The sequence below is a fragment of the Drosophila kikkawai genome, chromosome 2L, assembly GCF_030179895.1.
Source record: "Drosophila kikkawai strain 14028-0561.14 chromosome 2L, DkikHiC1v2, whole genome shotgun sequence".
Lineage (NCBI taxonomy): Eukaryota > Metazoa > Arthropoda > Insecta > Diptera > Drosophilidae > Drosophila > Drosophila kikkawai.
Genome location: NC_091728.1, coordinates 15946207 through 15969178, shown reverse-complemented (window position 1 = coordinate 15969178; position 22972 = coordinate 15946207). Strand labels below are relative to the sequence as shown.

Below are 22972 nucleotides of genomic sequence, written 5' to 3'. Positions count from 1 at the left end.
AAATCTATAATTTATAAAACGTATTAATTCATTCAAATAACATATAATTTAATAATTCACTGTATAACTTTTTGTTCTAATTACACTAGAGTTACATATAAATTTCTTAGGTACCGAAAATACGGAAGACCACCGAAATCCATCCTAAAATTCAATTTAAAAATCGAAGATGGTTTTCCAAATAAGCTATTTCCTGATGTTGTATGAAGTCTGTAATAAAAGAAGAATACTTCATTTAGTTGGTATAATTTTATACGGACATTATCAGTGCTTACCTGTTTAAATGAATATGATGGATTGTAAAACATTGGGGAGTGGCTAATGCTACGAATTGTTGCCATCTTGAACAGTTTCTGGTTTCGTCGTTGGGTTGATTTCTTCATCGTTCGAGTCCTGTGTTAAAAGGCAAAGGCTTCAAATTTTACTATATGCAAATCTTTATTTTTAATATATATTAAGTAGAAAAAAGGGTTTCCTAAATGTTATCAAAAGCTATTTACAAAGAAAGGGAATCGGTAGAGCCAATTCTTTTTAATCCTACAAAATAAAGATGAATCTCAGATCTGTCCAGGAATCCTGCATGCAGTACTTAAAATAATAATAAGTTTTAAAGAAAAAAATTACCTATACCCTACAAAACAGCATGCTGGAATATTTAAGTAATAATTTATTATCTCATAGGGATGCCTATTATTATTATTATTAGAGATTTTTATTGAAAAAATAATTAAAATAATTATTTATTGATTGGTAATTATGAAAGTGTGAAGAATATTTTATTAATTATCTGTAATATTCCACAATTTATTTTATTTATAAACCAACCAATTCAAATAATAAAAAATACATTACGTTAATATTTAAACAAAATCAATAAATACGACAAAATCGACTAACAAAGCGACAGACAGACAAATACTTACCCACTTGTCATATTTAATTTATGATAAAGAATAAAAACAGATCTAACAACAGTTATAATTCCTATCAATTGTATCCTAAAGTTAAAATATTACGTTTTAACTAACCATCCATTAGCTAAGAGCTATTCAAGCCGTTTTGTCAGTGTGTTTAACACGAAAAAATATGTATGTGTCTAACATTTTAAATATTCTGAAGTGTTGCACAATAATAAACATGAATTCCCAATAAAAATTAATTTGGTTTTTTAATTAATTAATTTTCATTGGCATCCATATTTTCTAAGAGTAATTTACCCATTTTCTTCAGTTTTATCTTTTTTCCAAAGGCTTATTTTGAGTTAAACAAAAAATATATTAAATGAGTTCAGACTTGACTTACTAAATATATTTCTTCTTGGATTGATCTCTTAAAAAAATGTCCACTTGTGCAATAGCTTTTAAAAGTTTAAGTTAAGTTAATAGACGACCTGTAATCTGTGTGTTTTTAACTTAATAATTGCATCTTTATATATATTTATTAAATCAGGCGACCGTTTTCAATGTAAGTCGTTTGTTTTTGTTTATTAAACTTTCTTTAAAATTCAAGTTTTGTAAACATCACCTCATTTGGGGATTCAATGATTGGCAGTTTACACTATAATAATTCAATTACAACATAATAATAATATATCTATGAATTAAATATACATATATATACGTATTCTATTTTTCTTCCAATCTATTACAAAAAAAAAACCAGATCACAATTTAGTTACGAATTTAGCAATTTTGTCGAATGTTACTCAACAGAGTACATTATTTTGATTTAAATATTTTGCATCGGTAACCTATATTTACAAATACATTTGAATTGATTAATATTAAATATCAAATATATACATATGTAATTAGGACTAGGGTAATTGCACTAACAATAACGATAATGACTACCAATAATACGATGGCAGCGACTGTCACTTTAAAATCCATCTCATAAACTTGATGAAGTAATCCTGCAAATTTACAATTACACCAAAACGAAATCGATATTTTATTTGCATTTTATATAAAGTTGAGACAATAAAAATCTATTGGCTATTTGTATGTTGATCAAAGATATAAAACGATTGCATTGCAATGATCCGGATGAAGGGGTAACTTAAATACTTAAAATATATATTTTAATAAGTACAAAAAGTATAGTTACAATTTGATGACTATCTAAGGTAATTATGAATAAAAAATTCACTGATGAAATGCAGAGGGTTGCCGTGTTTTCAAAGCTATCGCGATTTTTCTATGAATTGTTAAAGACTAAGCTTAAAATAAAAATGAAAAAAATTGATGATGTAGGCCAAGGTTATTCGGGTTTCCCAAGAATGAACAGCACATTTTGGGTTGTATATCGAGAGAAAAAGTAATTTTTTTACACTATTTCGAGTTACTTAAAATGTGGTAAGTTTAAACTCCATCAGTGCCTTGTCCATCAAGGCAATATTATGTAATTTACACTTGTTTTTTGGCAAATCCATGAATGAAAATGAAACTTTGATCAATATTTCTCAATGAGCTTTAGTATTAAATTAAATGAAAGCAAAATAAAGGCATGGTTGGGGGTATCCTAAGCACTAAAAACGGTCTAATTGGAATAAATGAAACTTTTAGTACGAAATCATACACTACTTTCGCAATGGATTAGGAGAGATCTCTTTGAGCGCATTAATTTTTGGCAATGTTCCAAATATACAAATGTCCTTTAATGGATTTCGAAGCCAGCATTGAGAGCATATTGGTAAAGCTAAAGTTATGGGACAGCCGCGCTGAGAGTTACTGTTCACAGAGAAAAAGACACCCACCTGGCGTTGCAAGAAATTCGTGTTCTGGACTCAGGTGTAAGGAGTATGCAGTGTGATCACCTTCAATATACTTCATTTATATGTACATATACGCAGAGACATAATAAAAAGAAATTATAGTGAACCGAAAAACACAAGAGGGCAATGCAAATGCAAATGCAAATACAAATGATTGGTTTCATCTCTTTCCAGAGTTCTAAAATTCTTTCGATTACATTTATTAAAAAACACTTTCGATTTGTAACTAAGAACATCACTATTTGACCATCCCTTCTACATGGTTTAGGTTTAAGTAACTTGAACTTGGTTTAATTAAGCTTCGTTATTAATTACCTAGGCATTAAATACTGTATAAAGGAAAACAAAAGATTTATTACGTTATGGTAAGTAGTTAACCGGCAGAGATGACAAATACACTTTGTTGTCCTGGATATATGTATATTTCAAAATAAAGACAATACGATATATATTATAACAAGCTTACTGTTTTTGTTTAAATGTTTTTTTTGTTTTTCATTTTCTATCTACAAATATTCGATTTAATTGAATTTTACTCAGACCCTGAATGGTCAACAGATAAGACTTACGATGGCAAAGGGCTCGGCAGCGCCAAAAGAACGATTGTATAAATCTCCAACAGCCCTCAAAATTTAACAGAATTCGAGAGTAATGAATATATTTTTTGTTAAACTGATCTTTAAACATTATTCATATTATAGTTAATATTTTGTTGTGTATAGAATAGTTTTAAAATATAAAATCAAATACTTAATAAACTGATTTTTGGTGATAACACATAACGAATAAGACAACCAAATTGGGAATATAAACTTATGACAACATCCTGACCTATCACACAAAATCATTGTTCAGTTTTCGAATTTATATGAGTCTTGTGAAAAGCATTCGCACCATTTAGGAATATAGATCTCACCTTTTTGGCCGGCGGTGTTGGGACCTGAAGATGATATTTGTTTTGACAATAGTCGCGCAATAGCGCGATGCCCTCGGTACGATTGTTAGCATAACGCGACTCCCAGGCATCCAGCAGGCGATTGTAATACCTTGGACTGTCATTGTATTTAAGGTACTTATGGGTTTGATCAGTTGGAAAAATTCGTTCTAGTGGCGCACAACGCGCCAATTCATCCTCGGCAATGATCAAGCAGCGGACGTCATCAGGGGTTAGGTTATTCAGGATCTCGTTGACATACTAATGAAAATTATATGAAATATAAAAATATAATACAAGAATAAATAAACCAAATAACTTACCTCATTTCTGTCTTCCATGGACTTCCTGGTGAAGGTATTGTGCTTCACTTTTTCCTCTCGCGATAAATAATTAATATAAAGTCGCTTGTCATAGCACATTTGTGTGCCAGGCGGAAATGAGAACTCGGCAGCCAGTTCTTTTTGCTTATCCATAGATAGTTTTGGAGGTACCTATAAATATATACAAATGTATATTTATACAAAGCTCTTCACTAGGCTTTTAAATCCCACTCACATTGTACAACGCCGTGTTGAGAACGCCTTGCACCAACGGCGCCTTGACATGAGCATCTAGTGGCAGTTCCGAGTGTAAGCTCGGTGATATATTCACTTCCAGTAGCCAGGGAACGAGGTCTGAGTCTAAAATCACATCAAAGCCAAAAAGCTCAAAGCAACTGTACTTGGACTCCACATTGGCCCGGATCATGCTATTTATGCCATTCTCGCCAGCGAGAATTGTTCGAAGAACCAAGCTGCGCAGGGCCTCCCATAGGCAATCCGTGCGAACACCACGATTGGCCAAGTACTGCCACAGCGACTTGATGGTCCACTTGTGGCCATGGCAGGCATTGACATCTTCGTTCTTTGAATAGTTGGAGGAGAACTTGTTGATGCTGTAGTTGGTCAAGTGCATGCAACGATCGTTTAAAGTGTCCGTCTTGGCACTGTATTTAACTGTGGGTAAAAAAACAATGAATTTCCAGCTCTAATAATTAAATTTAAGAAAATAATTACCAGAAGCAAATCGAGCCAGACCATTGTGGTACATAAACACCCGCAAAGGATTTACAGAGGTCACCAGAACATACAGCCGCAGATCAAACTTGCTGCCATTTATCAGAAGTGGTCTTTCAATATACCTTTAAAAATCAAGCACATTAAATAAGATTTTTAAACCTTAATAAACGAATTTAAATTAGCTTACTTCTGGACAATAAGTGGCCTACGTTTAGGGATCTGTCCCCATCGATTAATGACCCGAATGCCCGCTCCACGAGCGCTGGCCGGTGGCTTTATAATCCACTTGGTGTTGCGCTGAGCATACTTTGGCCAGTGACGTCTCAAGGCGCCCAGATCATTGGGAATAATGTAGGTGCGCGGCATAAAGCCAAACTCCCTGTTGCTATGCTTGCCCATCTGCCGCTGCAGATTCTTCCAGCACGAATCCTTACGCCCAATGCGAAATGAGCCGGGCAAGTGATTGATTTTCTGATACGAACGAATGGTCTTGAAGCAGGGCGACTTTAAATGCTTGCCCCACACGCCCATCCAGTCGTTGGTTTCTGTAATGAGTTTGAATATTGAGAAATTATATTTTTGAAGGCCTGAAAAACTCACTCTTCAGCATCCTCATGCCGCTGTTGGCCAGTATAAGGCGCACCACCTTGGGCATTATATTTGTAATGCGCCACTTGAGCACTCGATGAAGCTCTGGCGGCACTCTCGGGCCCTTTTTGGTGTTTGACGAGAAGGACAGATAGGGCGGCACGTGGGGAAATAGACTGGGCACAAGCAGGGAATCGGGATTTTTAAGATCATCCTCGGAAGACTGGGAAGACAGATAGCTGGGCGTGCTTTGGGGCGATGTAAAGCGATCCGTGGAATGCGTTAGCTTGTAGGCATGCGCACGATAACCGTCCTCGGTGTCCGAGAGAACACTGGCCGTGTCGCTCTCATCGAAATTCGAAACTAAGTAAAGTGGGGAAATAAAATAATAAATTGGCTTTAAAACTTCCATTTGAAGTCCTTACGATTGTCCAGGTCATCGTCGTCATCAAAGTCCTCGTTGCGATCATAGTCATCGGGACTGCGTTGGCCATCTGGCTTGGCTTCCGGCTCCATTAGAATTACCGTGTGTGCGTCGCCCTGCGACTTGTTGTTGCCTTGCTGCTGCTTCAGACTGAGACTCCGCTGATTGCTTAGCTGCTTGCGTCCCATCCTGGGACTTTGCGTGCTGTAAAGCAGCACTCGGTGAACTGTGGGCATTGGCTTTTTGACGGACACGGATGCGCCACCTTTCACCCTCTTTGGCGTCATTGGCAGCCGTGGCACCGGCTGATCCACCACCGATTTACGTACATATTTCAATTCATTATTATTGTTATTGAGTAAGCAATCTCCAGCATCCTCGATGGCCGTATTCTCGGAAATACGGCAATAGCGACGATGAATCTGTTCGAATCCATCAATTACCACAGATGCGTCATAGACTTCTTTGGTTTCCCGGTAAATCTCGCCATCATCCTCCGCCTCAACCCAGCCACAATCTGTGTCCAAACCATTGTTCGGGAGCTTTTCCTTCAGCACATGTTTTTCATACTTGAGAGATGGCCAGCTGCGCTCCTCGGAAGTCTCCCGGCGACCACTAATGAGGGTGTCATTGGTGCTGGCATCTCCACGAGGACTGACGGCTACAGCGACTGACTTTTGAAATTTACTCATTGGCAGTTTGCGGCTATTATTGGAGGCAAACGAGGTATTGGACAGAAGCTCCTGCTCGCCTCCTCCACGGTTGTAAAAGTAGGAGAAATAGTGCTGATAATGGGTGTGATACTGCGTTGGACGTTCGGAGCTGCTGAAACAGAAGGAAGGTGGGTTAGGTTCGTGGGAGGAAGTGACCTAAGTATGGGATTTTTTACACACACATCTATGTTCAATGAGTGTCTCTGTTGGGAATATATATGGGTAGTTATCTAGAGTTTTGTGTGATATCTAACACAACAAACATACAAATACGTGTGTGTGGGTGTGGGTGTTGTATGTTACTGTATGTAGTTTTTTCAACAAGCAGGACAACAAGTAACAATAAATGCAATTGTGCAAAATTACAGTATGGCATCCCATGTCAGCTCTGGTGAGGCGCGATATCGATCCGGACTATTGTCCGTATACTCGGGCAAGCGGGCTTTCCGTTTCTTAAGCTCCGGATCGAAGTAAACGATGGATTGACGCTGCTGCTGCTCCTTGTCGGCAGTGACATAGGGACGCAGTAGCTTGTACTGCTGTTGCTGCTGCTCCTCTGCTCGCCGATGGCTCTTGTGGTAAAGGTACTCGCAGCTCTTGTTGTTTCCAGCTATCATCCGCTGGTTAATCAGCGATGGCTGTGCAAAGGCATCAGCATAGAGCGAAGAGTCCGGCGCCGAATTGGCCGCCGATTGTTGGTAGTGAAATCTGCTGGCATGCTTGGTGGGAATTCGCTTTGACGGTTGCTGTAGGTTCGGATGGTTCTGATTTTGATTTTGACTCCGGCTCCAGGTGGCGTTCAGGTTACAGTTGTCGTAATTGCAGTAATAAAGCGTTGTATTGTCCACATTGGAGAAGCCGCGGGCGGCAGGTGATCCTGCGCTTTGTTGGGGGGCACAGTTGTTGTTGTTGTTATTCAGACTGTTGCTGGCCAGGCTGTAGCCACTGTTGTTACGCATGTCCAGTCCTGGTCACACACACACACATATAAGCTCGATTCGCGCGGTTACCACCCACCAAAAAAGTCCTACAATTATTTAATGATTCGTTCGATGGGATGGAATGGAGAGGAGAGATTGCGGATGCAGATTAATCGCTGAAGAGGTCACATGTGGCCCCCCGGCCCCCTAACGGTGAACATGTACATGTGCATGTCAACACACCCCTCCCGCCGCAGGGCAGCCACTCGGTAAACCAGGTCAAATGTACAGAAACTTACTTGCCTCGCGCGGTTTGTGACCTTTACTTTGTGTGTGGTTGTGCACACCGCTCGGTCGGTCGGTAAGAGGATTAAGGCTCGAGCCAGAGATACGGCGACGGTGGTGTTGTTGTTGCTTGTCGGAGTATCAGGCGCAGGGCTCCCAAAATATCTAGGTCACTGGCACTTGTCCTTAGAGTACATCGGCGTGATTACATTTCCAGCACGAAAATTGCGCCAAGTAAATAAATAGGCAAACTAGAAGAGGAGACGGAAATGGAGGCGGAGGCATCCTCCGTTCGGTTACAGAGTGTGCGTGAAGGTTGTGGTTTTGGTTGACGAAAACTTACCTACAATAAAACTAACGGCAAATGCAGAATTTTAACTATAGTGATTTATTTGGCTTTTGTAAATATAGTATGTATGTTTGTTTGTATATTCAAGCCGAATGGTTATAATTTTAATATCCATTCACTCAAACTTTTCACAGCCTACTATATTGATACATGTGCATTTGCACCCCCGCTGTAGAGGTGGAATTCAATCGATGCTTCGAACAATCAAAAATTGATTAAAGTAATCGATTACAATCGGGTAGCTGTTTAAAATTTTATACTTTTACAACAGTTAACGCAATTTTAAACTTTTATTAGTTAATTTAATTTAAATTTAAAGTCTATAGTGATTGGAAAATGGGTTCCATCAATTGTAAAGTTATTTTTTATTTAATAGCCCGGGTCGATTGAAATACTGCACCTCTCAGAATATTTGGTTTTCTTATATTAATATAACTGAATTTTGAAGAAAAATCAACTTGTTGTCGCCACTAAACCGTTGCTGAAAAGAAAATCCAATCGTTTTAAAAATATACCGGAATATACCAACATATCGATTGGCGGCGATTGCACCGCTATCGATAGCATTCCAATTCCACCACTATAACAAAGGTGTGGAAAATCATAGTTTCCACAAAACGAGCAAATATTTGCCTTTTTCAAGTCCCAAATTGGCTAATTAGTGTTTTCATTGGATCGAATTTAGCACCGAACAGCCGAAACGGAAGTGGCTGCTTAATGTTTGTTGTTGTGCTGCGTGGCGTGAAGCGAAAAGTGTGACGGGCGGTGAGTGTGTGCCGTCCGAGGTGTGTGTGGGAGCAGGGGAGAAGAGTGTTTTAAATCGAAGTCAGGTCTCTGCCTCTGCAGCCGTGCGAATAGAAAGTGCCTGCCTGCACAAATATGTGTATTGTTGCGATTTAACACAAATGTTCAAGTGCGAGAATCGCGCAAAGTCGCCCCAACAGCCACATACACACTTGGGTGCGCGTACGTGGGTGCATGTGTGTGTGAGCGAGTGCGAGTCGCGGCAGACGGAATATCTAATTTGCGTTGGTTGGTGGGAGGCCAGGAGGCAGCCGCTACGTAAAGTAGGTGCCACCACGTAAAGTCGCTGGCGTCGGAACGGAAGGCGATGGATAAAGTCATTGCGCTCTATCGCCGTTATCCCAGCGGGAAGGCGGCGTAATCTTTGCGGCGGGGGTGATTTTTGGGCGTAACGCTCTTATCACCCAATAGTGAACACCCACTTCCGTGGGGTGTGGTCTGGTCTGGTCTGGTCCAGGCGTCAAATATATCAGCCGTGCATATCGCAAAAAAATTGAAATAACAAATCGAGCGATTGTGCAGAAGACTTTTCAAACGATAAAGCATCTTGACCGTCAGAAATCACGAGTGAAAAAATGTAATTTGCCAGAAAATAATGCTAATAGGAATGTACATACATATAAGCAAGTTCAGCTTAGTGCAAAGTGTGACATATGTACTTACAAATTTATAAACTGGAGATTATTAAGCTTGTTTATATTATTTTTTCAGCCATCAATTTGTTGTCTACGTAATGCATTTCAAGCTACTATCAAGGCTTTTTCCATTTTCTAAAGCTTTGTATACTATTATTATAATATATATTTTTTTCATATTCTGCCTTTTGCATTTCATAAAGTTCATGACCTTCTTACATTAAGCTTGTGAATCATCATAAGCTTCAGAAAAAGTTAGTGATAAAAAAAAGGGTTTTGAAGAGTATCTGAATCATAACTGGCAAACTCATAAAACTTCAAATAAGGCCCAGTTTACTTTGATTTTAAATGACCCCAGTTAAACGCTATAATATAAAGCAAATACTTATTTATTATTTCATTTATTTCAGTCAATGAGGACGCGCTAATTCACCGGGGTGTGCTGCTTAGTTGGAGACAGTAACTATCAATTACTCGCCATTATGCCACTGCCGAAGCGATCGATTGAGCCCGTACATGTGGCCCGCTCCGTGTACCAGCAGGATGAACTGCAGTCCGTGGAGCTGGAGACGGTGACCAACACCACATTGACGAACATCATCCGTCAGCTATCGTCGCTGTCCAAGCACGCCGAGGATGTATTCGGAGAACTGGCCCGTGATGTGGGCAACATCGGAGATCGGGCCAACTCGCTACAGGCGCGCATCGATCGGCTGGCCATCAAGGTGACCCAGCTGGATAGTACAGTAGAGGAGGTGCCTCTGACTGATATTACACGCAAGAAGGCCTTCAAGTCTGCCAAGGTATTTGACCAGCAGATCTTCTCGCGCGCCACCATGCCGGCACCCATGATGGAAACATATGCACAGTGCGACAAACCGCCGCCGCTGGACAAGCTCAATGTCTATCGAGACGATGGCAAGGACGGGCTCAAATTTTACACGGATCCAAATTACTTCTTCGAGCTGTGGCGCCAGGAGATGCTGAAGGACACCGAGCGGGTGATGCACGACAAGGGCAAGAAGCTAAACAGGCCGCGACAGGAGGGAGGTGCCGGTGGAGCCGCCGGACGTGGCAACAAAAAGCAGAAGACCAAGATACGGGTGCCGCACAATACGCGCGAGCAGCAGCGACAGCGTGCCCTGGTACATGGCGAGACATTGATGCCCAACAATGTCATCTATCGCACGCCTAATTCCATGGTCAACGAGGAGGCTGGCTACGGAAGTAAGTACTTACCAATGGGATTGTGGATGAAGGAGCTCCAAGAGCCAAGTACTCAGTGCGCAGCAAATTCGATAATGGGCCGATGCTGATGCTGTTGATATTGGAAAGTTCGTTTTACGCACTGAATATTTGCACTTGTCCATCGCCTTCGAATGGAATCTGTTTAATTATCAATTATGTCCTGTCTGCCCATGTAGTTCAGCTAGTCAAAATACAGACTGTGGGCGAGGCTGACATCGATTTGCACCACCACCAGGTTGTCGGTAATGTCCAGGACGTAGGTACGATGATGGGGCCCTGGCCTTGTAGCTTTCATTCAACGCCATCCCGCCCGGCCGACATCCCACTATAACAGATGTTTCAGCCATTTGCATTCACCTTTTGTAGCTCACTCGCTAGTTTTGGATTCGCCCTAAAGACCAAGAAAACGGATGATCACTAATATCTTTTATTTCGCCTAGTTTGCAGTTTGCTGCATTAACACACATCATCATAAAATAGGGAAAAGTGAAACAAAAAAACTGTAAACTTTTCGAGGTTGTTTTGAGTCAAGGCGTAATGATGTTAACTCATGAAACTAAACGATAATATTTGGTATACTACACAGGTCGACAGCTTTTTAGAACCAAGACCAAGTTCCGGTCTAAGAAAATTTCAATATACGTCAGATGTTTAAAATATTTGAACTTAAAAGTGCAGAAATACTGGTTTTGTGTACTTTTACACAAAAATTTTTGCTGTAACTTCTTCTGCTTTCTAAACAATCATTACGACATTAAATATCCGTTTTTTAAATTGGAAGCTGTTACAATAGCTCTCCAGATCGTGACAAGAAAAACCTTAACCTATATCTAGCTTTATTCAGAATTATACGAATTTACCTTAGTGTTAGGTTTTCAAATTGTGGTCAATATCTTAAACTTCATGTTTCGAATCGCGAAAACTACCTTTCACCGCTTAGGACTTTGCTTGCATGTCGTTTCGTTATATAATTTTTGTTCTACTTTTTTCGTTGTACTTTGATACGATATTCAATTTGTTAATTATGTATTGGATCAAACACGCATAATCATCTCATTTACAGATACAGTAAAGCCTTATAATATGCTATCGCATTTGGAGAATAACAGTAATGTCACAAAGCAAACCGCCGTTGCGATTGCAGGTTAGACATCCACATCCACACACCCAACTATAAAAAGCAAGCTCATTAAAGAGACTATAAGTGTTCTATCACACGCTTCTATCCTACAACTATTACTACTACTTCTACTTACCTTAACTAGCAATCAATCCCTTTTGTTTTTGGGCAGAAATAGTTGAAACCTCGGAATCAATCGAAATCGCAAAACTTAATTAATTCGAAAGTATTTTTAATAACTTCGAATATGTAAGAAATTGGTAACCCTTTGATAACCGCGATTGATGATTGATCCGCAGCAGTTAGTTTTTGTTTAGGATAGAACCAACTTTCTTTCTGTTTTGTTGTAGTTCAGTCAATTTCCTTCCGTATCTCCGTCTTTCCAATCGTTCATTGTCACTCTCTGCAGCTTAACTAATTTTCTTTCTGTCGCCACATCTTGTTCTCTTGATGGTTTCTCTAAATTGTGTTCCTGTGTTCTGTGCCAGATAAGCCTCGATCGGTATATGATGTACATACAAGTATCAAAATTAATGCAGGGCTATCTGCACAGGAACTATTCTTGAATTACTTGTAATTACATGTGTTAATTTTCCCCAAGTGTAATTACACAATAATAATTGGCGTGTTTTTTTGTCTTTAATTTCAAATAAGATGTGTGTCGTCCTGTAAAAACATCCCTATAAAGCTGTGTTCTAACATCTCTCTAATCCGTTTTCTAGATATGGGAGTCTACGAAACTCGCCAGCCGCGACCAAACTCGATCGAATTGCACCGCCCCTACCCATCCGAGCAGATCGATGGCAGCACCTACGAGCAGCTCACTCCCCAGATGGCCAATCAGTATGCCGCCACGTTCGGACCCAACGGTGGCGGCCAACAGATGCAGCAGCACATGCAACAGCATCAACAGCAGATGTACGACACCGGGCTGTATCAGTCGCACGCGTTGTACGGACAAACAGGCGGCCAGGGCGTCATGTCACCGGAACCCATCTATGGACCAGGAGGCACACCGACGCGCAATAAACCGCGTCCCTCGCAGCCACCACCGGCTCCGCCGTCGAATGGCAGCGGTGGCGGTACGCCCACAGCCTCTAATGCCAATACACCGACCCGGGGACGAAGTATGTCGACCAGCCGGGATGCCTTGCCACCGCCGCCGCCAGTTCCGGACGTCATTTCGCCCATGTCTGTAATGAACGGAGCCAATAACAGTGGCGGCCACATGGCGGTCAAGCTGCTGGGCCGGGGAAGCATCAATGCATCGGGAGGAGCTGGATCTCCGCAGATGACACAGAATAGCATGCAGAATGCGGACATGGTTATGACGCAGCTGGCCAACACATTCAACAGCATCGGAATGTCGGGTGGCAACCAATTGAACTCTCTTAGCGACTTGCCGCCGCCGCCACCAGTGCCAGATCAGGTTCGTTAACAGAATTTTTGAATTTGAATTGAATTTTGTGTATTTAATTCTTAAAATTGTGTAGCACTCACCCAAGATGTCGCCACCGAATGCGGCACCCCCGCCACCACCACCACCGCCACCTGTAGAGGATGGCATGGGTCTCGGCGGTGGCAACCAGCATACGATGAGGCCACACCAAATTCTGCCCAAGTCCCTGGTCAACGGCGAAATGCCCATGCCAGGCCAACAAAATGGTGTGCCACCACACATTGTTGCGGCAAAGAAGATAATGCCACCATTCCATGATCCACGCAATGATTTGATGAAGGCCATTCGTGATGGTAAGTACAAAGTGGGGTGTATATCGCGCTCAATATTCTATCAACTTTGAAAATCGAAAAATATCAATATTAGGTGCTCTGCATCTGGAAATTAATTGTTTTGCAATAAATCGATGTTTCTGAAAGTGTTTAAAATAAATTGATTCAATGAAAAATTGAAATAATTAACATTATATATTTATAATCATCACAGATTTCTAATTTTGTTGTTCTAGAAAATTTATTTATCGATATATATCGAAATATAATTAAATTAACTATTTTACTAGGTCAGCCAATGGAATACCAAATTCCGAAAGTTTTTATTCATAAAAGAGCACAAATTATAATTAAATAAGTAGAATTTTTTTCGATTAAATCGATTTTAAAAATTAAAAAAAGAAATCGATTTACCGATTATAGAAGCGATTTTATTTCCAGTTCTATTGCTCTCCCCCAATGTCCACTATGCTAACTTCTCACTTTATTTTTTCTAGGCATTACCCTACGAAAGGTAGAAAAGTCGGAACAAAAGGAGTTTGAACGCAATGCTGCTCCATTGGATGTGGCCTCAATCTTGGCCAGACGTGTGGCAATTGAGCTATCCGAGTCCGAGGATTCAGATAGCGAAGACGACAGCGAGGGCTGGATGGAGCCAAACGAGACATCGGCTTGATCCCTGATGAATTCGCTGAAGCCGGACATGATATTGAAAAATAAAAAGAAAAAGTAATTCCAAAGAGAATTAATCCATACGATACGGTCTAAGCCCCAGGCGTGGTATAAACAGAATTGGATTACACACAAAAGCACCAAAGCTTTTCTACACCACCACCCTTTATACCATATAAACACAGCTACACCTAATCCTAATCTAATATCTAAAATCAAAACATTAAAACAATTGTATATATATACACACCAGCGTGTAATTATCGTTACAGTAATCGCTACTATATAGTGAACGCATTTGAAATTGAAGTTCTAAGTAGTTATAATGATGGGCTTCTGTATCATAGTAGTCTCGGTGTTTGGATATTAAATTATATGAATAATCGATATTATCACTGAACTCAAAAATCCGACACCCCCAACTTGCAATCGATACGATTAAATATCCATTAAACATTTATCCAAAACGAAACTTTAGAATTTTGTAAATATATTGTAGCTTACATTAAACAAAAAAAAACTATCGAAAACCGTAGCATATTTCAATATACTCAAAAACAACAAGCTTTGAATTTGTATTAACCTTGTGAAAGCTAAATACCTGTAATTAATAACACGATTCACGTATATAAGCAAGTGAGCGTATGTGTATGTATTTCTTTATATAAAGTAATATATATATATTAAATATAAATAATAAAGTAATTATATTCCGAATTTCAAAAAACAAATAGTGCAGAGGATTGTTTTCAAACTTATTCGTAGTCCAATTAAGTAGCAAAAGTAAACTCATGAAAAAAGGTAAGTAGGAATAAATTTAATAATGGTAAGGAAATTATAAAAGCTACACACATTCGTGTAGGCTTACTGCAGATCATCATCGTCTGGTTCTATTTATAGATAATAGAACTTTTTCTCCAAAGCATTCTGAGGAATGGCATGTAAGTTAGTGCCGACAAGGGTAGCCAATTTTTTTGCATACTGGCAAACTGCGGGCACACGCGTGGTTCCTGACCAGTTGTAGTACAAATGACACATTTTATATGTAATCCTCTGGATTTGGTCCGGACTGAACCGAATGTTGCTATAAAGCACATTGTAGCTGGTCGGCGATACTGAGCCCTGGTTCACCTTCTGTGATACCAAATAAAAATCATATCTCTCGGGCAGAGTGACCACATCATCAACAACCGTTCCTGGTGGCGGATTCTGCCTTCCATTGTGAAAGAAGCGCACGTTCATTGATCTGGTGACTACTACGTAAGCAAAGCTAGGGGGATCCGCATTAGCGTTCTTGTACTGCTCATCTAAGTTCTTCACAATGTCCTTCACTTCGTACTCAAACAGCTGCTTCAGGGAGCCAGAGCTCACACCGTCCCGATAGAAAAGGATGCGAATAGGTAAACTCTGATGTTCCAGCTGATACTGTTTGAGGGCCTTTGCCATCATTGGCCAAAGAGTATTAGACAGAACGTCGTAAGCACTGCATTCCGCCACAGTGCTGAAGTACGTTGAATTCCTTGTCAGATCCATAGAGGCCACTAGGGCCCCGTAAGCCTTCTTCCGGTCACGCGTGCTCTTGGCAATGTCAAAGCCAATGGTCATCAGCCCCTTTGTAGGCACTTCGATCATCCAAGGGGTGTAGCCTAGTTTGCAATTCAGCTGAATGGCAATCTTCGTGGCAATGCTCATGAGGCCACGGTTCTTGACCGACTTGGCCGTGACAACTTGAGTCGGCACGGCCCTGTCAACGTAGCCCCTCTTCTTGATTGCCGAGTATCTGAAATGAGCATTTGAGCAATTTTCACAAAATTAACCCCTTAAATAATAATATATATAATAAATAAAATACCTTTCAGCGTTGTTATTAGGAACCAGGCATAAGATCAGTTTGGGATCCATGCGAGCACAGTCATCCATAGCTCGTATATAGGAGGGAGTGCGGTCATCATAGATCTTCATTCTGCAAGTAAATGTTGTCCAGATTAATTGATTCACTTAAATAATTCATAAATAATATCCTTACTCTTCGGGTCTTCTAATTTGAAAGCCCATTCCATTTGCGGCCCTCATCAAATTTTCCAACAAAGTTCTGGAATCGTACGACATCCGATCGGGGACAATAATTACCCAGCGATCAAGGCCCTCTCGGGGAGTGGTAAACAAATGATTGTCGCGGAAGGATCGTGTCCAGTCGGCATTATCGCCAGCACTAGATCTGTTATTTTAAGTATATACATATATTAAAAACAAAAAACAACATGGCGTAGTTACTTATTAAAACTTACTTTCCGGCTTGGAATACAATTTTCTGAACCGAAAGTACGCGGCCTTTGAGCTCAGTTAAATTTTGCTCAAGATCCATATTCCAATCCTTGAGTACCTTTACACTCTCGGTTGTTGTTTGCAAACGATGGTTAAATCTCCGCAGGCGGTCGATGCGGCGATCTGGGTTCATACGAGTATGCTCAGACATGGCACGCATTAGTCTGTTTAAAAGAGATAAAATAAATAAATATATAAAAGCTATAGCTGCCGATCTTACTGGAAGTTCGAACGCATATTATCGGTGAGGCCAGTCACTCGGCAGAGCTCAGGAATAAGGACTACCACATCACTAGCATTAGTTTTCTGGGCCTTGTCCCTATTCTTTGATATAAGCAAAGGTTGATTTTGATCGCGGATTCGTATGTTGTATTTCTATAAAAGAAATCTTAGTTAATGTCAATATAATAAAATAAAATGAATATAGACTTACAGCCAGATAGTACTCCACGAAACTAACACTTTTTCCCTTGCAATCAAACGTTGACCTTGGTGTTTGACCAAAGTCCACATCATTAATGCGGTAAGTTTTGTTGTTGTAATCCGTAAGTACCACCAGGTCCAACACATTCATACGAAATTCATCCTGGTGGCGGGATGGATTTTGCGAACAGCGTCGCAATATGTCATAGACTGTCTCTGTTCTCATAACTTTGTGCGTTATTTCCGTGCATAATAAAATCTCTTGCTCATGTTGCCGGATCGAGGTGTTATAGCCCGGCCAGAGTTCCATTTGAAACTCTCGAATAGGGATCTATTAATGAATTGCGGTGTCGTGTGAGTTGTTCAAAAAATACAAGTTTCTTATTTCGCTTACCTTTGCATGGGGATCAAAGAGATTTCGCCCAACCAATTCCAGTTTAAGACCCTTCATGGATCGGCGCAAAATCAAGTTAAGGACTTGCAAAAATCGAGGCTCGACTGTTGAAATAAATCCCACAAACTTGACCGTTATGGTATAATCAATATTCAACTTTGATTTTCCCCGCAGAACTGATACATCCTTCTCTAATTTACGGATTGTAAACAATTGCATCCCGTCGAATAGATAGCCCGATCCCAGGACTTTAGAGTGATCCGAAAGTATTCCCATTCGGACGCGTGGATTCTCAATGCTCGGCTCGAACTGTACATGGTAGTGGACAATACGCCACTCCGGCTTCGTCTTCAACCGAAAAAAGTTTGATTGCAAGCTTATCTGCTGTCCATCTGTCCCCTTCTTGCTTAATATGTCAGCCGGACGAGTGTTCACAAAATCAAACCGATCGCCTCGTGGACGTCGGTCGGCTCCACTTTCGCCCTCTCGTCTTTCTTGTCTGGCAGCCGAGGGCTGATCAGATCCCGAAGAACTGGCACAGGCATCAGAAGCCGTACCACCTGATGGCCCTTTAAATATTTTTGATCTCTGCAAGAAATCCGAGTTCAAATACATAAGTAAGTTGTACAATGAGGAGAGGGAGGATGCGAACCAAAAAAATATAATAATAGCCCCGGCAGCCCAAGCAATTTTGAAATAGTTAACATACTCACATTTTTAATTATAAGAAAAAGTTTAATTCATTTTTAGAATTTTATTGTTCAGTTATGAGGTGGAAACAGTTTCGCACTATTAACGTTATTTTTACGTTTTAGTGACCTTTTTAATGGTATAAAAAGGGTATTAAAATTTCAGTCAGAAGTTTGCAACTCAGTGAAGGAGACTTTTCCGACCTTATAAAGTATAAACAGCAGTTTTAAAGCTATCTGAATGAAACTTTGCATGTCGTCTTCTGAATACACTCGCTGCTATACTACACAAATTTTATAGAAAAAAAACAAGAAACGAAGCTAACTTCGGCACACCGAAGTTTTTATACCCTTGCAGATTGGTTTTGATATTTACATATACATATTATAAATTTAAATGTTGAAAACACACACAAAACCGAGTTTCATTATATTTTACCTATGCTTACAGTTTGACAGTTACAGTTTTACATTCGCTAAAACTACCAAGTAGTTCTTAGTTGTTTCTTTCACACTCTTTCGCATGTCCGATTCGTCGGTGCATGTAAAAAAAAAAACCAAAACAAAAACAATTTGCATGGGCTTCGTTTATTGAAGTCCGAAACAAAGTAGGATATGCAACTGGCGTTGATTCTCGAAGCTTCGACTCCATATTTTCGGAGGCACGCAATAGTCCCGCAAATTAGAGAGAGATGGTGATAGAGCAAAGGAAGGGAGAAAAAAATGTTCGATCTTCGGTTTTCGGTTTCATCTTGCTTCTCCTTATTCCATTTGCATTAGAAGTGCTCTCCAGAAGTGTTGTGGTAATAAAATTAGTAAATCAAATTATTATTAATTGAATATAAAATAAGACGAGTAAAAATATTTTTCCTAATTAAATAAGGGCCTATATACATATGTATATGTTATATTATTTATAATATAATAATATAATATATGTGCATACATACATATGTATGTATGTATGTATACATATAATTATATTTTTTCTTTCCAGACTGCAGTAATGGCCAATATATTGAAACGAGGCTCATTTGGGTCATTTTTATTTAATTTAATTATTTTTTTCCCTTGATTAATTATTATTTTTTCTGTATATGCAATTGTTCAAGTGGATTAAACTGAGCCTCCAGAGAAGATACTGAGAAAGAGCCTTATGTTTAATGTTAATTGTTTATATGTATTTGTTTTAGTTTTGGTATAGAATTAGTAGGAATACGTAATATTAATAAAATTTTATGAATATATTTTCGAATTTCAAATATTCGTTGACAATTCATCAGCATTACATCAACAATTCATGAATTCATATGTTGGAAAGCATACAGTCGTCTTTTGCGAGTTTGCTCTTCCAAGAATTTCCGTTATGTTGCCTTTCACTCATACACTCAAAATCCAAATGCGCTTGTATGTGCGTGAATTGACGCGCATTTTTTTTTTTCTGTCTAGTCCGTTTTGTGACACTAAAATTCCAAATCATCAAATAAACAAACGGATTCGTATACGTACATACATACATGCATGAAAATGAGTAATTCATATATATTTTTTTTTGGCTGGAAAGACGCTTCATCCATGAAAGAGAAATATCAAACAAAGTCGTTTTTAATGTGGACAAAAAAGCCAGCATAAAAACAGATCAGATTTCTAGTGCGCAAGCAATTTTTTCCGTGCTTCTTGTACATTAGCAATTCCGCTGAACACAGAGACAAAGTTGTGTGTTTGCTTTGCGAACGGTTTTTGATGTACATACATATGTATGTACATTTCTGTCGCTGTCGTACATCATTCCTTACGAATACAGCGGAAAAGAGATGAGGAGAATAATTTGTTTCTGGTTGAATTCTAGGAACTATTTTTAAAAAGATATTGAGCATTGTTAATGAATTTAACAATGGCATGGACTGGAATAAGACTCCCTTTTTAGAAAATTCGGACCATTTAATAATGGAGTAAGTTGATAAAGCGAATCGAAAGATTTAAGTACTTACTGGTTGCTGTTCAGGAGATGAGGAAGGGTCCTCATCGGCGTATGGACGCCTGCGTCCACGATCTTGATCCTCCATTTTACTTTTAATTTTTCAATTTTCAATCACTGCACTGCACTTTTCGCGACTGACGCTACGAGAGAACAAATGGCGGGATCAAGCTCAAAAAACAGAGTGACCGCTGTGACACTGTTGGAATATGCCGTAAAAATTGAAAGCTCAAAGATGGCGTCAAAAATGTATATAATATATCGTGGCGTTGTACAATAAGTGTGAGGTAGTATTTTATGAGTACGAAAAATGGTCCGAATTTTGGGTTAATTTTGCTTACAACTTGTTATATTTGTTCGATTGAAAAATTGATAGTTAAACAATGCAGTATTACTCCCAAAAATATTTTCGGATTAGGCACATCGAGCAATAGTCGCCGTTTTTATATACTAAAAGTACAATTGTTGCAACGCATAGAAATGTCTTAAATTTTGGTATTTTTCTCAATATTGCGCTACTGTTACACCAATTCATTATAAACAAAAGTGAAGATGAAAGATATACAAACTTTTGAACGCTGCCTAAAAGACTTTGAATATTTTAAAGACTTTCAGGGATTTCTTGATCCCAGAGACAATGGTCAAAAAAGGAGAATACCGCTGAAGAGGAAGCTGGTCCGGTTCAATCCACTGAATGATCTTAATGAAAATCAGTTCCGTATAAAGTATCGGTTCAGTAAGGAAAGTCTTCGACGAATTATAGAAATAGTGCGAGATGATCTCGAAATCGAATATTATGAACCATTGAAAAGGGAGCAAGTTCCCATAGACTTGCAAATTTTATCAGCCATCCGCCTGTGGGGTGGAACAGAGGTAAGGAGTATGGGAATGTATGTATAACAGGGGCGGGAAAAGTTACTCGTTTTGAAATTGTCCGTTGATAAGCGTGATTTTACTTTTCCATTTTAGCACCCTAAATTGACTGCAATGGCGCATGGCGTAAGTTTACGAACTTTGGCAAAAATCACTCGTCGGGTTGCTTCAGTTTTAGCTTCAAAAGCGTCGCGATATATTAGAATGCCGGCGACTCTTTCCGAAAAAGAGCGAATAATGTGTTCATTCCAAGCCATTGCCAATATGCCACAGGTTATTGGGGCACTATTGCAGACCACTGTGAGATTTCTACCCGAAAACTCTGGCTCTTATCTCAGCGAAGATGATCCTGATGGCGAATCAACGTATCCAGCTCAATCGAACGAAGAGCTGCATTTGCAAATTGTCTGCGATGCCGCCCATAAGATAAGGGACCTGGATATTCGCCTGATTGACGAACACTCAATGGCCTCAGACGCTGAGATGTTTGCTTTGTCTAAAATCAGGGATCGGTTCGAACAGAATGAGTTTCGCGGTCGAATCCTGCTGGGCAGCGAAATAGTTCGTTGTTCTTCCTCACTCTACACGCCAGTGCGTTTTCCGAGAAATCAATCCGAGGAGCTCTATAATCATGCCCACTCCACCACGTATGCGTCGGCCAGGAAATGTCTAAGCCTCTTGATGAGTCGCTTTGGTGTTCTGGGCACTGAAATTCTAGGATCTCAATCATCGGCCAAGCAAACTATCACAGCGCTGTCTATTTTGCATAATATGGCAATGGAATGGGCAGATCCCAGCATAGGTAAGGCACATCCTGATAACAGTACTTCATTTATTATTTATCCTTTACTTCAGATTCGGAACTGCATGTTTCACCTTATAAATCTACTTTCTTCAATGCCATGACTAATGTATCCAAATCCGGAGAAGACAACAATAGAAAGCAGTTCATTAAAACTCATTTTGCATCTCAATAAGAACAGTATTCATTATAAATTGTAATAAATAATAAAACATTAAATTCTAGATGTAAACTATTGGTTTAAAAGGTTTTGTATTTTTTGTAGTATTTTCAGAATACTATAATTCCCAATTTATGACAGTTTATACCGTTTTCGTATAACAGCTTGTGTGTCACAATTGCCGTTTTGATGTATTCTTTTATCGTTATCGACACGGTCACACTATAGGTAAGGTTTTCACGCATTTTGCCAAATTTTCGTCTTGTATAATTCCAACGCATACTACAGAAACCCAATCGAAAAAATGGCGAGTTTGGCTACCAAAGGATCAGGACTTGTAAACAGTAAGTTCTGCCCGCTGTGGGCAGAGGATTTCACGTTCCGCCACTGCGAATACTAATCACAGAATTATGTAATAATCTAATTCCGCAGGGCTCCTTACTCAGGCAAGGCCGCAGCTGGATGTGTTCCTGAAGTACGCCAAGGTGGAGCTGACGCCCCCGACGCCCGCCGATATTCCGGCTATCCGCCAGGGTCTGGGCAACATCGTCAAGGGCGCCCGGACCGGTGCCTACAAGAACCTCACCGTTCGCGAGGCCTGGCTTAACACCCTGGTGACCGCCGAGGTTATCTTCTGGTTCTACATCGGCGAGTGCATCGGCAAGCGCCACATCGTTGGATACAACGTCTAATTTAAGCCCCGAATAGCCGGTTTTGGAATGGAGAGTAATCTTATTTCAGATGTCTATTTGTATATGTATGTCTGAGAACACATTTCGACGCGAAATAAAGTGAAATCATGCAGTGGTAATGCGAAAATATTCGAAAACCGCAGTGTTGACTTTTAAATTTTAAAGAAATTGCAACTTATATTGCTTAAGGTTTTCAAGTGCTAAAAAGTGCGTGGAAAAAATAAACATAGTTTATATATTGCACTAATATTTCGAAATATTATATAAAACTTTTAAAAAATAATTATTATAAATCTGAGGTGATTTTAGGTTAAGATCACTATGTCCTTGTGTTTTGAAAACAAAGAACTATAGGTGTACCAATAGGGAATTCCAG

The 22972-nt window shown here is 39.6% G+C and overlaps 5 protein-coding genes across 14 annotated transcripts in view; 3 read left to right on the top strand and 2 right to left on the bottom strand.

The window, feature by feature from the left end:
- Positions 1 to 27: 27 nt before the first annotated feature.
- TTLL4A (Tubulin tyrosine ligase-like 4A) lies at positions 28 to 8204 on the bottom strand. 5 transcript variants are annotated; one of them, XR_001770793.3, is made up of 12 exons: positions 8045 to 8204; positions 7716 to 7952; positions 6863 to 7523; positions 5785 to 6608; positions 5372 to 5722; positions 4959 to 5316; positions 4769 to 4893; positions 4269 to 4708; positions 4034 to 4204; positions 3693 to 3971; positions 276 to 412; positions 28 to 210 (listed from the first exon to the last, which is right to left on the bottom strand). XR_001770793.3 is itself a non-coding variant. In XM_017170083.3 (12 exons), the coding sequence occupies exons 3-11, from the start codon at positions 7453 to 7455 to the stop codon at positions 325 to 327; spliced, it is 3210 nt and encodes a 1069-aa protein (XP_017025572.1). In that variant the 5' UTR covers positions 7456 to 7523; positions 7716 to 7952; positions 8045 to 8204; the 3' UTR covers positions 28 to 210; positions 276 to 324. The 5 variants fall into 5 exon arrangements, 4 of the variants coding, with proteins under 4 accessions (XP_017025572.1, XP_017025573.1, XP_070139602.1 ...); XM_017170083.3 differs by having other exon boundaries at positions 276 to 393; XM_017170084.3 differs by having other exon boundaries at positions 276 to 393; positions 5785 to 6605.
- A 424-nt stretch (positions 8205 to 8628) lies between these two features.
- On the top strand, positions 8629 to 14991 carry SCAR (wiskott-Aldrich syndrome protein family member 3 SCAR). 5 transcript variants are annotated; one of them, XM_017170260.3, is made up of 7 exons: positions 8629 to 8815; positions 9900 to 10716; positions 10914 to 10997; positions 11801 to 11881; positions 12580 to 13286; positions 13351 to 13609; positions 14086 to 14991. In XM_017170260.3, the coding sequence occupies exons 2-7, from the start codon at positions 9972 to 9974 to the stop codon at positions 14262 to 14264; spliced, it is 2055 nt and encodes a 684-aa protein (XP_017025749.1). In that variant the 5' UTR covers positions 8629 to 8815; positions 9900 to 9971; the 3' UTR covers positions 14265 to 14991. The 5 variants fall into 5 exon arrangements, with proteins under 5 accessions (XP_017025749.1, XP_017025745.1, XP_070139604.1 ...); XM_017170256.3 differs by lacking the exon at positions 10914 to 10997; XM_070283503.1 differs by lacking the exon at positions 11801 to 11881.
- The window catches only part of piwi (P-element induced wimpy testis), a 64606-nt gene continuing 56519 nt past the window's right edge, over positions 14886 to 22972 (bottom strand). Inside the window, exons 2-9 of one of the 2 annotated variants that reach the window (XM_070283502.1) lie at positions 20083 to 20180; positions 17403 to 17990; positions 17019 to 17339; positions 16806 to 16960; positions 16549 to 16749; positions 16287 to 16478; positions 16113 to 16223; positions 14886 to 16040 (exon numbers count right to left, since the gene is read on the bottom strand). In XM_070283502.1, coding sequence (XP_070139603.1) covers positions 15155 to 16040; positions 16113 to 16223; positions 16287 to 16478; positions 16549 to 16749; positions 16806 to 16960; positions 17019 to 17339; positions 17403 to 17990; positions 20083 to 20157 — 2529 coding nt within the window. In that variant the 5' untranslated portion in view covers positions 20158 to 20180 and the 3' untranslated portion in view covers positions 14886 to 15154. Of the gene's footprint in view, positions 16041 to 16112; positions 16224 to 16286; positions 16479 to 16548; positions 16750 to 16805; positions 16961 to 17018; positions 17340 to 17402; positions 17991 to 20082; positions 20244 to 22972 lie in introns of those variants that run through there. The other variant, XM_017170254.3, reaches the window with a different exon arrangement.
- LOC108077090 (putative nuclease HARBI1) lies at positions 20426 to 21990 on the top strand. The gene is made up of 3 exons (XM_017170261.3): positions 20426 to 20942; positions 21039 to 21744; positions 21798 to 21990. Exons 1-3 carry the CDS (start codon positions 20622 to 20624, stop codon positions 21917 to 21919), a joined length of 1149 nt encoding a protein of 382 aa, XP_017025750.1. The 5' UTR covers positions 20426 to 20621; the 3' UTR covers positions 21920 to 21990.
- Positions 22062 to 22733, top strand: ATPsynG (ATP synthase, subunit G). The gene is made up of 3 exons (XM_017170515.3): positions 22062 to 22132; positions 22193 to 22248; positions 22337 to 22733. The coding sequence occupies exons 2-3, from the start codon at positions 22209 to 22211 to the stop codon at positions 22594 to 22596; spliced, it is 300 nt and encodes a 99-aa protein (XP_017026004.1). The 5' UTR covers positions 22062 to 22132; positions 22193 to 22208; the 3' UTR covers positions 22597 to 22733.